The 13,420-nt window shown below is 45.8% G+C and overlaps 1 protein-coding gene across 3 annotated transcripts in view; it reads right to left on the bottom strand.

Annotated features, from left to right (window-relative positions):
• Positions 1–2,764: 2,764 nt before the first annotated feature.
• Positions 2,765–13,420, bottom strand: part of GAB3 (GRB2 associated binding protein 3) — a 74,336-nt gene continuing 63,680 nt past the window's right edge. The window contains exons 6-10 of one of the 3 annotated variants that reach the window (XM_030449301.1): positions 12,734–12,989; positions 11,556–11,637; positions 9,736–9,838; positions 8,386–8,499; positions 2,765–7,405 (exon numbers count right to left, since the gene is read on the bottom strand). In XM_030449301.1, coding sequence (XP_030305161.1) covers positions 7,289–7,405; positions 8,386–8,499; positions 9,736–9,838; positions 11,556–11,637; positions 12,734–12,989 — 672 coding nt within the window. In that variant the 3' untranslated portion in view covers positions 2,765–7,288. The remainder of the gene's footprint in view (positions 7,406–8,385; positions 8,500–9,735; positions 9,839–11,555; positions 11,638–12,733; positions 12,990–13,420) is intronic. The other 2 variants (XM_030449303.1, XM_030449302.1) reach the window with 2 other exon arrangements.

The raw sequence follows: 13,420 nt of genomic DNA, 5'->3' as shown, positions 1-13,420 counted from the left end.
CTGCAGAACTCCTGTTGGAAACCTTGGCTCCTTTTGCCTGGCAAGACTGGCTGCTTCCCAAAAGCTATGGTAATACTAAACAGAGAGACCAAAGAATCAGTGAGACTCTACAGCTCCCTTTATTGCTCCATCCTTCATCTCCCTCTGTAGAGGAATTGTCTCTCAGGCTGCACAAAAGGTCACACCAGAAGCTTTTCCTAAACTTTGATCTGGAAACCTAAAAGCAAAAGCCACATTTGCCTTCTGGGATCTCCTCCAGATCTGGCAGAACCCTCCAAGTGCAGCCTTCATTTGATGTTTTGCCTTTTCCACCACCACACAACTCTACAAACTGCTCCCTGCCTTCTCAGAGGCAGCCCAGGTGCTTGCTGGGCAGCAGAACTGCTGCTCTGCTGGGAGGGATCTGTGGCTTGGTCCTTGTGGTCTCCCCCATTGCTCTGTGATGTCTGTGTGGGAGAGAAGCCAAGAAATAAAAGCAGCAGTAGCAAACCCTGGACAGGGGCACAGTCAGAGGCAGCTCCCAAAGCTGAGCTCCCACAGCACTGACCAGTTTTAAATAAAGAAGCAAAACAACCACTGCAAACATCTGGAAGGGAAACATCCCCAAAGTGCATTAAGCTTTGAAGCCCCCAGTAAGAGCCCTCCAGCAGAGCAAGGGCTTCTCAGGCTCTTACCAAGGGATGAATTCCCAACACTGGGATCCCTGAGCTGTCAGAGCAGGGCATGTTGGAGCTGTATAAAAAGGAGCTTATGCTAAAACTGGGTGTGAAAGGAAAATCAAGAATCAAAGGAGGAGCAAACAAGACAATGAATGAAAGGTTGGGTCACTCCCTGCTCCCTTCTGCATTTCAACAGCTCCTGGGATCAGCTCCCCAGGTGGGAAGGAGCTGAACCTCTGGCAGATGCATCCTTTGTGTTGGAGGGCTGGATGTAGCATTGTGGACACCCAGCATGCTCCTATAAATATGTATAATGGGTAAAGCAAAGTCCTCCTGCACTCTCTGCCCTAAAAAACTAGAAAAGGAGGTTTAGATGCTGTTTGATGGGGAAATGTGGATCTTGAGACCTGTCAAAGTACAGCCTGCAGTAGCTGCTGGCAAAAGGGCAGGACTAAGGCTCTGCAGAACCAGGTGTCATCAAAGCTCATATGAAAAACCAGGAATAAAGCACAGGGCCCTTTGCCAAAGCTCTTGGAGATCTACTGGAGAGTAGTGAGATATCACCACTGGGGCCTGAGACCTGTGTGCTCACCTTGGCACAGTCCCCAGCATGCACATGACTACACAGCAAGACTCATTTTTAAAGGCAGTTTTCTTTTTAGAAGCTCAGGTTAAAGCAGACCAAAGCATTTTTACTCTTAACCATAAGACTTCAAGAAGGAAAAAGCACCAGGGTGGCAGGGGATTACTGCCTTTTTGGAGAGGTTTGTGCTTCATGCCCCAGGAAGATGCCCTGGGTGTGGTAACAGAGAGCTGCTCTGTGGCTTTTTGCTCCAGGGAGATGTTTTCCATGGTTTGACACTGGTGAGGTGATTACAGGGGCTGACCTCTACCAAGTGCTTACACAGTCCTACTTCTTCCTATCAGTTCTTCCCCTTATTATTTTTTATCTAATCACCAAAGTACTTTGCACAGAGAGGTGTCAGAAGTCTGAGAGCTTCTTGAATTCCCTGCAGCCTCCTGCTGCTGTATTTCAGCACTGTTCACTTGCAGAACCCCATTTCTTGCCTGGCTCCCACAGGTTATGCTGTCCTGACCTGTGGGGATGGAGCCTCTGGGACAGCCACCTCTGCTGCCCTGGGAAGTACCTCATGGAGGGGACAATCCAGGTCACTGTGGCAGGGGTGGCTTCAGGATGGTTTGCTTCCCTCCACAGGTCTGGGAGCTGGTGCACAAGGGAGAGGTCACTTTTCTAGGGAGAACACCCTGCTGAAAGGACCATTCCTATCTCTGCTGGAGAGAGGACATGGAAGCAGCCTGTGACCCAGCAGTCAAACTTTATCTGACCTTTTATTTGTCCAATCTGCCCTCCCTGGAAGTCTGAACACAAAATGTCACACATTCCCTTATATCAGCCCCCAGGCATAGGTTTTATCTAAATTAGACGTGTCTGTGCTTCTCCAGTCCTGCAGCCAAGTTTCCCCCAGTCATTCCCAGCAGCAGGTATCCAGCCAGCATTACCAAGCACACAGCTCCAAAAGTGACACTTGCCTGAAGCAATAAATAAACTGTTTTCCAAACTACCTCACTTGTTAGCAGCTGGGCTGGTTCAGCTCTGCTCCGTGCTCTGCCTCATTTCATCTTCCAGCTCCTGGGCTGGGTGTGTTGAAAGGATCCCACATCCCCAGCTCCCTGCCTGTGGAAATGCCATTAACAGCAACTACATTCCTCAGGGCCAAGCAATTAAAGGCTCAGGTTAAATAACAACCAGGCTTTGTATCCAAGCCCAGAGAATGTTCTGAACAAACTCTTTGCTCTGTAAGCTCAGCCCTTTCCTGCCCCTCAGCTGCAACTTACCCATGGATGCAGACACCAGGTCCCAGCTTCATCACTCCTTGTTTCTCAAGTCACCTGCAAATAATCTGCCTGACACACAGCTGCATGAAATTTCCTCACAAGTTTGTTTGGATTTTCATCCAAATGATTTATACAAACAAGTCACGGCCTAATAAGAGATACAGAAAAATGGAAAAAGCAATAAATGAAATGTGGAAGTGTTCCCCACAAGCAGCATCACTTATCAAAGTAACTAAGTCACAGCTACATTTTATATTAATTTATTAGAAAAAAGATACACAGTTTAATGTGCAAATATATACAACAAACATCAGGAAGGTGAGCTCCTTCCCTCTATCAATGACTTACTCCTTCATAACAGAGATGACTGTTTAATGCTTCCCCATAGATTAACAAATACCAAAAAATGTATAACGCTTCATTTGCACAAGACAAAAGTTTGTTTTTATTCAAACAAAAAAATATTCTGGCTTTGACATGGCAAAAAATGTCTGCTATTTTGGTGGCTTTTTTGATTGTTTTTTAAAAACCTGAGCAAGTTTTGTGGAATAGGGGAACAAAGGAAAGGCATTGCCCTGTGCTTCATCCTCATCACAGCATCTGATGGTCCTTGAATTATGAAAGCACTGAAATCACTTCAGTGAATGCAACTCCAAAACCTACATCTGTGATGTAATTAGTGACAGAGAGCAGGTGCTACCAGAGGCAAAAGTGAGCTGGCTGAAGACACCTGGCTCAAGTTAAATGGCTGTTGATTTTTCTCAGGTCAAGTGTTCCTACCTGCCAGGAAGGAATTTAATGCTGCGTCCTTTAATAAAGAAATTATAAATGGAAAATACAGGTTAGTCCAACAAGCAAATGAGTCTTGGATCCTGCCATGCGTTGCTCAAATGCATGCTCACTGGGAGACTGCAGAATAAGGCCAGATTAAACCCAAACTGAGTAAAGACCATGAGAATGCTTTTAAGTCCCAGTGAGTACTGAAATCGTGCTTGCTCCAGGAAAGAAGTTCGGATCACCCTGATTTCTGTCTGATTCCTTAGGCTCTATTTCAAGCAGGGGTTGGGTGCACCTGGCTTTGTGCTCAGTGGCCTCAGACAATTTCAGTAAGAAAGATCCATCTCATCTCTGATCACCCTGGCTCACCTCCCAGCCCTGCCAGCAGCCAGGGGAACCCAGCTGATCACCCTCACAATAACCACAGCACCAAAACCATTTGCCTTGTGTGATCTCCACAGCACCCTGTAACCAAGCTTCATCTGGGAGCTCCAAGGAGTGTCGTTTCCAAAAAAGCAAGAACTCTTCTGCTCATTTAGTGCTCCTCTCCTTTTTAAGTGACAATCCCCAGAGGTGCTGGAGAAGGCACTGCAAGGCCTGAGCTGGGCAATGCTGGTTCCCCTCAGAGAGTTCTCTCTGCATCAGTTCCTGTGATACTTTTTAAAGAAATACATACAAATAACAACACAACAGCTCCACAGCAACAAGCTGACCCTGCCAGGAGTGTGTGTGGCTGACCCAGGCCACTGGACGACAGACATTTTCAGACATGATACTGTCAAAAGCTGGCTCAGTTTTCAGGTGCTTTCACAACTTTTCTTTCCTCTTTGTGCAAGGGATCTGTATTTAAGAACAAACTTTCTTCAATCATGACTCCTTCTTCCTCTATAACATCCCCCCTATCCCTCCAAGTTGGCTCTTGGGCTTCTGGCCCTGGGCTGCTGCAGTCCCCAGCCTGGCAGCCCATTGCTGTGTCATTCCTGTACCACCCCTAAATCCTTAATGCTGGGGTGGCCCCAGCAGATTTGGCCTTTGCCATCTTCCCACCATCCTCCTCCTCCTCCAAATTGTGGAATTTGACTAAAAAAGAAATAAAAACCTTGGAGAAGGACTGCTCTGCTTTTAATTTTTTTGGGGTGTGTTTTTTTTGTTTTGTTTTGGTTTGGGGTTTTTTTGGCATGACTTGCTCCTGTTTCATGCGTTGTGCTTCCACAAGGCTGTGTGGCACAGACCCTGGAGCAGCAGGCAAAACCAGAGCTGAAGTGAAATATCTGAATAAACTCCCAAACTGAGCATTTAGTTAAAAAAGTGAAAGTCAGAAACCAGTGAGCAGCATTTGATCAAGATAACAGTGGTGGGGGCAAGCAGGGGACAGGAGGAAGTTGAAAGGGAGACATTCCAATCTAAGGACAGTCCCCATGTTTATGACCTTTTAGGGGAAAAAAAATACCATCAGAGCTCTTTCTTTTCTAAACGTCTGAATGATCTGTTAGCCAGGTTTGTTGAAGTTTAAATATTTTTACAAGAAACCAGAATAACAAGCGAGTCAGTTGTCTCCGATAACTCAAGTGTTTTTTCCATTCCAGAAGATTTTCTGACAGCATTAGAAGAAACACCCCAGTCACACATGAGCTGCTTTCTCTGCTACTGCAACCTGCCTGGGATGCTGCCCTGCCACTGCTCTGCAGGGTGGGATCTGCAGTGGCACAGCAGAATTTCACCTGCCCTTTGGGGATGTTCTCTGTCCCCTACAGTAATGCATGGCCTAGCTGGGCTTTTAAATCTTTTCAGCACTGCAGAACACCCCAAACCATCTCAGTGTATTAGTTGTACACCTTGAAAGAAGGCAGTTCTGCTGAGGAGAAAGGCAGAAGTCTCTGGGTGGTGGCCCTCCCCTGCCTACCCCCTTCCTCCCCCATGGTGCAGATCTCCACCCCTGGCCCCAAACCCACTTCCCCTCTAGCAGCACCACACCCAGGGCAGGCAGGGTTGCTCAGAGCTGTCCTGAGTCAGTTTTAGGAGAAAACAACTGGGTTTTACCAAGCTAAATTTCACACCAGACAAGATTTATGCTGAAAAGTCTGAATTCTTTTCTGAACTTTGATGAACATTAACTTCCATTTTAGAGCGTTGGCAGCGGGGGAGAGGCAGAGTAGAAGGAAGCAGCAGGCTGACTTTCTGCAGTATGAACCCCAATTTCCAAGCAGCTCTAGTCCAGGACACTTTCTGCCCATAGGCCTGGGTGCCCAGTTAACCCCAGAGTCAATAAAGGTGCTGGAGAACCTTGCTGTTCTCACAAGGAAGGCTCCTGACAGCCTGGTCACTACAGATCCCCAGCTTTGTGTTTGCTCTAAAGAAGCAGCAAGATTTGCAAGCACTTCAGCTCTCTTGAGGTAGGAGGAAAATGGTGTTTCTGGCAGCTACACTGCCTCTCCCAGCAGGATGTGCAACTCAGCCACATCTCTCAGCCTCCCAGAGTGCCCAAGTGGCTGAAGCAGGATGGGTGGATGGAGGACAGCAAGGAGGGAGGAGCCTTGAAACGTCAGCAGTTTCTGCAATGACATTCCTACAACCTCTGTTTGGTAAATGAGCATTTTTTGGGCTGTCAGATTACAGTAATACAACGTGTTAGCAACAGGCACGTGAAGGGAGGCCAGTTATGTGGCAGTGTCAAAGAGGAAACCTTTTGTAAGGGTCCTGGCTGGCAGGACCAGACCTCTTCTGGCCAGTGGGACCGAGCTGCAAGATCAGATCCAGCGTGGGTCCCTCAGTGGTACTGCCCGCTTCCATGATTCCAGTGGCTTAGTGCCACCTTAAAATAAAGATTGCAGCCAAGCTTTTAAAGTTAAATAGGTTCTAAACTATACACATATGTCATCCTGAGATAGTGCCTGTAACAAGTCCCAAGGTAGATAAGCTTCCTGACCCCAGAGGTCCTCATGCCGTCTAAGTGCATTGTTTTCTTTTGGCAGGCCCCTTGGCCTCTCTTGGAGCACACTGCACTTCCTAAATCTCTTTTTTGCTGTTGTTGTTTTGGGGGGTGGGTCTAGTGAAACAATCAGTTTGACGCCTGTGACCAGCAATTCCAATGGCATTTCTTCTGCACTTCAGATGAAAGCATTCTTGATCCTTTGCCAGTTCTCCCAAGACTTGCAGAAACAGGCTCACAGCTTCCCTTTCTATTTTCTGGCCAGCCAAGAGCTGTGTGCCTGCAGCCTCCTGCTAGAGGAGCAGCTGTGCTGTGCTGAAGATGCTCCTCAAGACAAGGAAGAAAACATCAGTAGGAAGCAGACAGAAAGGCAGTAAGCATGAGCCACAGTGGAGAGAAGAAGCTGAATATGACTGTCATCCAGAGGGTCAAAGACCACACTTTCCAGTCCCACCGGTGCACACAGTCCTGTTTTGAGTTTCTGACAGCATCAGCTCAGAGTCAGACCTTTTAAACCCAAGGGGAAAATATTTTCCAAAATTCTCTTTGCTTAAGCACTATATATTCAAAAAGTTCTTTTTATTGTTTCAGTATTTTAGCCCTTAGTTGATTAGTCACCAACACCTGTCAGGTGCCCGCTGCCCCAGCAGCACTCGGAGCACCTGCAGTATTGGTAAAGTATCAAAAAACAAATAGCTTCAGCAACTAGGAATTATGCAATAGAGAAAAGGCAGGACTAACTAGATTAATGCAACATGTAGTGGATTTGTTAACATGAAGTGTATGACTTGTTGCAGAATCATGCCAGCAAATGGTACCATGTAGCTTCCTGGTAGGGGAGTTAAAAGGGGTTTGCATTACTTCAATCATCCGTGAACCACTCACTCATTCAACATACTATTTCCAGCTGAAATCAAAGGTTTCCATTTAAAATGCCACTTCTCTACAAGCTGTAAGCATCTTACAACTCTCTCTTGCCTTTGAACTCTACTGTGATAGCTGCTTCATTAACATTGTGGTTCCAGTGCAAAAAAAGTAAATCCTCCAGATTCCAAGTCTTCTTCCTTTAGACTTTTGATTGCCTCTCATCTGTCCATTCCTGCTTAGTGTTCTGTAAAGCTTGAGTCTTCTGTTCATCTACCTGGACATAGTCCACTCTCTGCTCCTCAGAGAGAAAAGGTTTCTGTGGGACACAGAGGAAAAAGCCAACATATTAGTTTTAGGGTTGAAAATAGATGCTAGTAAAACTTGGCTTGATTCTCTGTTTTCCCTTTCACTTATTCCTTGATTGCTTCACTTCACCTTGAAGCTCACAGTGACATCAGCTGACAAAAGCATTGCTTTACAGTCTGCTTTAGTTATAATTATCCATCTGCCACCCTGTCACTCAGCCCAGCACAGGGAGTGAGGGGAACGTACTGTTCTGGCTATTTCCATGCAGATAATAATTCTTTCCTCATCCAAGTGATCCTGCTGCAGGAACAACCTAACTGCATTTTAACTGCAGGGAGGGTTTAATTAAGAAGGCTTAGGAGTCTTGAGTCATTTGCATCTGGGGGGGAAAAGGATACAGAACACATAAAGTGGCACAAACCAACAACAGTTCATTGCTTTGCAGTGGTACCTACCCACTGCCTGGGCAGACTACAAGCTCTTTGGAACAAGGAATATGTTTCCTCAGGATTGCTAAGGAAATTGAAATGTTTTTGGTGACTCAGATGGGACCCTTTGCCATGTTACATGAGATGGTACCGTTTTACCCTGTGAGTATATCCAGGGCTATAAACTTGTTCCTGCAAAGAGATTTTTTGAAAAACTAGCAGGAAAAGGGTTGTGGAGACTTGATGAAAATGAAAGAGCATTCAGAGATTCTGCAAGCACCAACAAGCTTGGCCATTAGCCCTCAAGGCACAGTTCGGTGCCCTTTGCCAAGCTCGTGTTAATGGTCTCCTTAGGAGTCATGCTAAGGACACCTTGTCATCACTCTAATAGCACTTTTATTACATTAATCTTAAGCCTGTCATAAATGCAGTCAGCTGGAAACACCACTGGCATCACTGTGACACTTGGGGCATTTGGCAGAGTCTGACTCTTGCTCTTGTTTTCCTCCCAGCAGAAAAAAACCATCAGGGGCTGTGGGGTTTTTTTTCAGATGACTCCTACCTTCTGCACAGGGGATGGGGAAGCAGAATTAAAATCCAATGCTAAGTAATCAAGGTTAGATTTCCTTGTCCATGGAAAAGCACCACTGTATGGAGATGTTGCCTGTCTGTGTTCCTGTTGGGAAATAAGAGAAAGGTTTTAATGCTCTTAAAACACTACCCCCAGCTGTAAGGTGGGAGACTTCTCTGGCAGAATGCAAATGAGGAGGGTCAGCACATGTGCAATTTTCTATGCCAAGGCTGTGTTTGGTGACTAACCACTGGATAGTTAATTGTGGCATAAAGGAACTGTGAGAACCTTTCTCTCCTGGTGATCATGGCAAAACAAGAAAACCAGGCTGAATTTCAGTGCTATCAGGAAGGACCTGTGCCCAGCTTCTCAACCCAAGCCCTTGGAAGGCTTCGATTTACAAGGGTGCCCTCTTAATTGTCATCATGCTGGGAGTTTGAAGAATTAGTGATAGTTGGGTTCAAATCTAGCAGCTGAAAATCAGTGTTGGTAAAATCATAGATGATCACAAATGTATGGAAGGTTTTTTTTTTTACTAGAGAAATTAAATAGGATGTGATTCCAACTGGAACTGCCCTCCTGAGCAGATATTGATATAGCAGAGGTGTGGGTTAAAATCTGAGACTATGGTTCATGGAGACTGTGGTCAGTTTTGCAACATAATTCTATAGGCATTGACATTGGGCTTTGGATACGAGGACAAATTTGTAGACACTGGCTGAGATTAAGGGATTGGAGATCCATTTCCACCTTAAAATCAAAGGAAACTGAGATTCGGATCTTTTGCAAGATATGGCCAAAGACTGAGTGAAGAAAAGGAAGCCACAAAGCCAGATGTTCTTTCATGGGATGGGAAGTGGGGTTAGTGCCACCAGCCAAAGCAGAAGCAATAAGAGCCTTTAATGGGAGTTCTGTTTCTGCACAATATTTGGTGTGTTTCTCTAGGAAGTGCACTAGCAGCTTTCTGTCATTTCCTAGGAGATTTTACAGGGCACACTTTTAAATGGTGAAAAGATTTAATTTTCCTTGGCCTTAATGAGTTCTCATGTAAATATGGCTGATCCCTGTGATCTCTTGGAACTGCTCAGCAACATTCGTGGGCGAACATCTGAGTTCTGTAGAGCAGAAGAAGGGCTTCCCTCATCTCTCTGTAAATTGGTCCCAGTGTCTTTGCTTTAAAACCGTTTCATCGTTTTAAAAAAAAAAAAACAAAAACAAAAAAACAGAAGGCAAAGGACAAACCTTCTCAACATTTTTTCTTAGAAAACAAACTTCTGCATTCTCCATCAATGTGACAGAGCAGAATAAAGCAAAGGATGGCTGTGTGAAAATGAAGATTACCATATGAATGTAACTTTCTTCCTCTTCTCCGGAAACTGAATTGGCAAATATTCTTGCTGAATTAATACCGTCTCTTTCTGGTGAGATAAAGCTCATTCGATTGCTATGAAGAAAAACACAGGAGAGGTTAAGGAAGCATCTTACAGATGCTCTGAAATGAAGCCAAAGCCTGACACAGTCCATATGGTGACTAAACTCACACTAATGCTGCAGCCTTTACGGAGAGGATGTCCAAAAACCCCTCCTTAGTTCTAGAAAAAGTGTCTTATGTTGCTGTGATTTTTCTTTTTCGCTGGGATTTATGAAATTTTGGCATCTCTGCTCTGACAGAAAGCATAAACCACTGGAGCAACCCTGCAGCAAGGGACTGAGAGACAGACATCATTCATTCAGGGGATCTGTGCCAATGGGGCAGTTACTTAGCTGTGCAGGTATCCACATTCTGGAGATCAATCTGAACTAATCAGCTACTGGAGGTGCACGCCGAGGAATCTGCCTGGCTTTGCAGACAGTGTAAACACATCTGTGCTATCTGTGCTGTGGAGATGGCTGCAACTCAGCCCTGCTGCAAGGAAATCTCTTCCACAGCCACAGGGGGTTTTATTGTGAGTAAATTATTGCAGGCTAGCAGAGGGGGGTTAGTGATTAGGAAATTAGATGGCCACTGCATGAACAGTATAATTCCTTCTGCATTACTAGGTCCAGGAGTACTACTTTGGTGTTTGGTTTTGGTTTGCTTTGTTTTTTTTTTCTAAATCATTTATTTTTATTTTAGTTTTGTTGATGTAAAACATGCAACCCCCCTCTCAGCTTGTTATCCTTCAGGACTCTGCACTGTGTCAGCACTAATTAACTGCAGCACTCTGGCAGGGATGCTCAGGCAGGCTGCTGGGCTTCCCTCACAGCCAGCACACAGCAGGCACTGCCAAAGGACTTCACTGCTTTGGGACTGCATGGCTGAGAGAGGGGTCTGCAGCTGAGAAACTTCCCTCCTCATGTCCCTTCTGCCCTCTGAATGACTACCTGAGGCAAGGGAGTGAAAACATCCCATCTACCACTCATGCTAGGGAAAAAAACTATTTTCCAGAGTGCCCGGGGTAGGCAGAGGAGGTTGGTGGGAATTCCTGTCTTGTGAATGCACACGTTAGCACAGCTGGCTCTCCTGCCAGATGTTCCTGCAGAGCCAAGATCCCCCCAGCCAGCAGGCTGCACTCCTCCCCTGCTTGTAAGTTCCCTGTAGATGAGCTTTTCCCTGTTGGTGGAGCCCAGCATCATCTTCTGCTCATACTGGCTGGGCTCTGGGACCACCAGTATTGGTTTTACCCCTCCACTCATTTGCAGAGACAAAAGGTCACACCAGCAGATCAAGTCTGAGTGGCTGCATGGTGATGCAGAAATCTACACCCAGGCTGCAAGTCAGGAAGGTCTTTATATTACTTTGTTCTCCTTTGCTACATTAATCTGCAGGAACAAAATGTCTCTATCGCTTTGAAAAAAAAAAAAAGTAATTATATGTAAAGCTTTTAGCCACTGCAGCAGCCACACCAGAGTGCAGACCAGCTCCAGCCTTTTCAAAAAGAACCTTCAAAACAGAGTGAGCATCACTGTGTGATGCTGAAGGCACTGGAGCTGCCATCATGAAAGGCAGCCTTGCTTTGTAGAGACAGCAGAAGCCTAGGGGATGCTGAAAGGAGCCCTGGGGAATTTTTGTTTGTGGACTTTGCCAAGAAACTGTTTCATGTGGGATGTAGTTATTTTTAACTCCCTTCCACAATGTTAATGCTTAAAAGATTGGAATGGCAGGTTTGTTGATGACTTACTAAGGCACAGTCCACATCCTGGTCACAGCAGCGTGCTCCCGGATTGTGGAGAGGTTCCTCAAGTCCAGAGGAGGTGGCCGAGCTGCAAGGAGATGCAAACAGGATGAATGAAAGCTAATGAAAAGTACAGACTGTTTAGAAAAGTGCAGCTTTATATTAACAGGGTATTTCACAGAACATAGCTGATATATCCTAGACAGAAGTAACAAATGACCACTTCAGTTACTGCTGGAAAGCAAAGTCCTTCATTTACCCCAAAATAACAGAATAAACATAACAGAGACCAAATGCCCCACAAGATTTGTGGCCTTGCCTCAAATCTGCTCAGCATATGTTGCCTTTGAGAGGAGAGCCCAGTTTAGCCTGAAGGTCAAAATAAGTTTTGGGCTCTTTTCTAAAATCAAAGGTCCTACCCATGGAGATCAAGATCATTCCTCTCATCAGTCACTGTACATTTTCCACCTCATTCTCAAAACCCTCTAAGGAAGAACCTGATCTTCTTTTGCTTCCTCCTGACAATGGTCAAAATTTCTGTTCCCACTTTGCTATAGCATTTCCTGAACCAATTTCTGAGTAGCCCTGTGGCTCTGCAGCCCAAAGAGCTTTAATGTAGGCTAGGCTTAGGCAATTCATCCACTGCAAAGCTGATTTATGTCCCCAGTATATCCTCTGGAAGTGCAACCCAGATTTTGGAGATGCCATGAAAAACAGGAGTGGAAAATCACCATCATTTCCTGCATCTGCAGGAAACTACTAATCAGACCAAGACAGCTGCACCTACACAAAGAGGTTTAACCAACAGCCCACACATAAAGTTTGAGGATTTGAGTGTACAGATGTCCTGTTCCTGGAAGGTCAGGAAGCAGTACAGGTACTTCAGAGCTGCAGGATTTGGTCTGCTGTCTCTCCAAGGCTATGTCCATTTGGTCATTTGCAGTCAGAGTGGATCTGAAGCCCTGCACCATGCTACTGCAGCCTCTAACTACAAAAGTCAGCATGGACACTCTTCCTCTGCTCACAAGCAACCTTTGCAAAAGCACCCCATGTTACAGTACCATAAGCAACATATACAGCAATTCAATCCCTCTTCTAGAGTGGGAAACACTTGAAAATGCACCAAGGACACTCTGTCCCTGCTCTCAGGACCCCCTGTCAGCCAACTTTAGGTCTGGGCTTACATTTCCTTCGAGGCTTGAGGTCTCGGTTCACTGGTGGGGGCTCCAGGTCTGAGGGAAGCTCCAGTAAGGGGCTGGTGAGTTTTTCAGTGCTGACAACAGGGAAATTAAAGGTGGCTGAGCCTGGGCTCATGGGGATGTAGCCATCAGGTGAGCAGTCAGAGCCAGGCACAGAGGGAGAGGTGCTGGGGTGCATGGGCACATAGCTGTCCTCCACGCTGTCCGGAGCAGTCGAGTAGAGTGGGGAGAATCGGCAGGGCTTGAGGAGCAAAGGGGGAAAAGAAAAAGAAAGGGGGAGATAAATCAATAGTTGCAAACCAGGAGGTGCTTAGAGGAGGCAACAGGGTCTCTTTCTCTGCTCCAGGCCAGGAGGGTCCTGATCTGACTTTTCTGAGAGGCACATGAGACAAAAGCGTGAGTTCTAGCCATGGAGAAGTCCAATTCTGAGCTTCACAAGTCACTGTTGGAAAGGAGGACAAAACTTACTGGTGACTTAAGGTTAAATCCTTCAACTTTACCAAGGTTGTACTTGACTCTTCCAGCAGTAATTGGGACCTGTAAAATGAAGGAGGCTCCTTCATACAAAAAAACCCCTCAAACAGCTGAAAGGAGACCATCTGATGAACTAGATTTTTGCAAATGTGGGAGCTGAGGAAGGAGACACAGAAATACAAATTACTTCTCATAGTT

Source organism: Calypte anna, chromosome 4 (assembly GCF_003957555.1).
Source record: "Calypte anna isolate BGI_N300 chromosome 4, bCalAnn1_v1.p, whole genome shotgun sequence".
Taxonomy (NCBI): Eukaryota; Metazoa; Chordata; class Aves; order Apodiformes; family Trochilidae; genus Calypte; species Calypte anna.
This window is presented reverse-complemented; position numbering and strand designations above follow the sequence as displayed.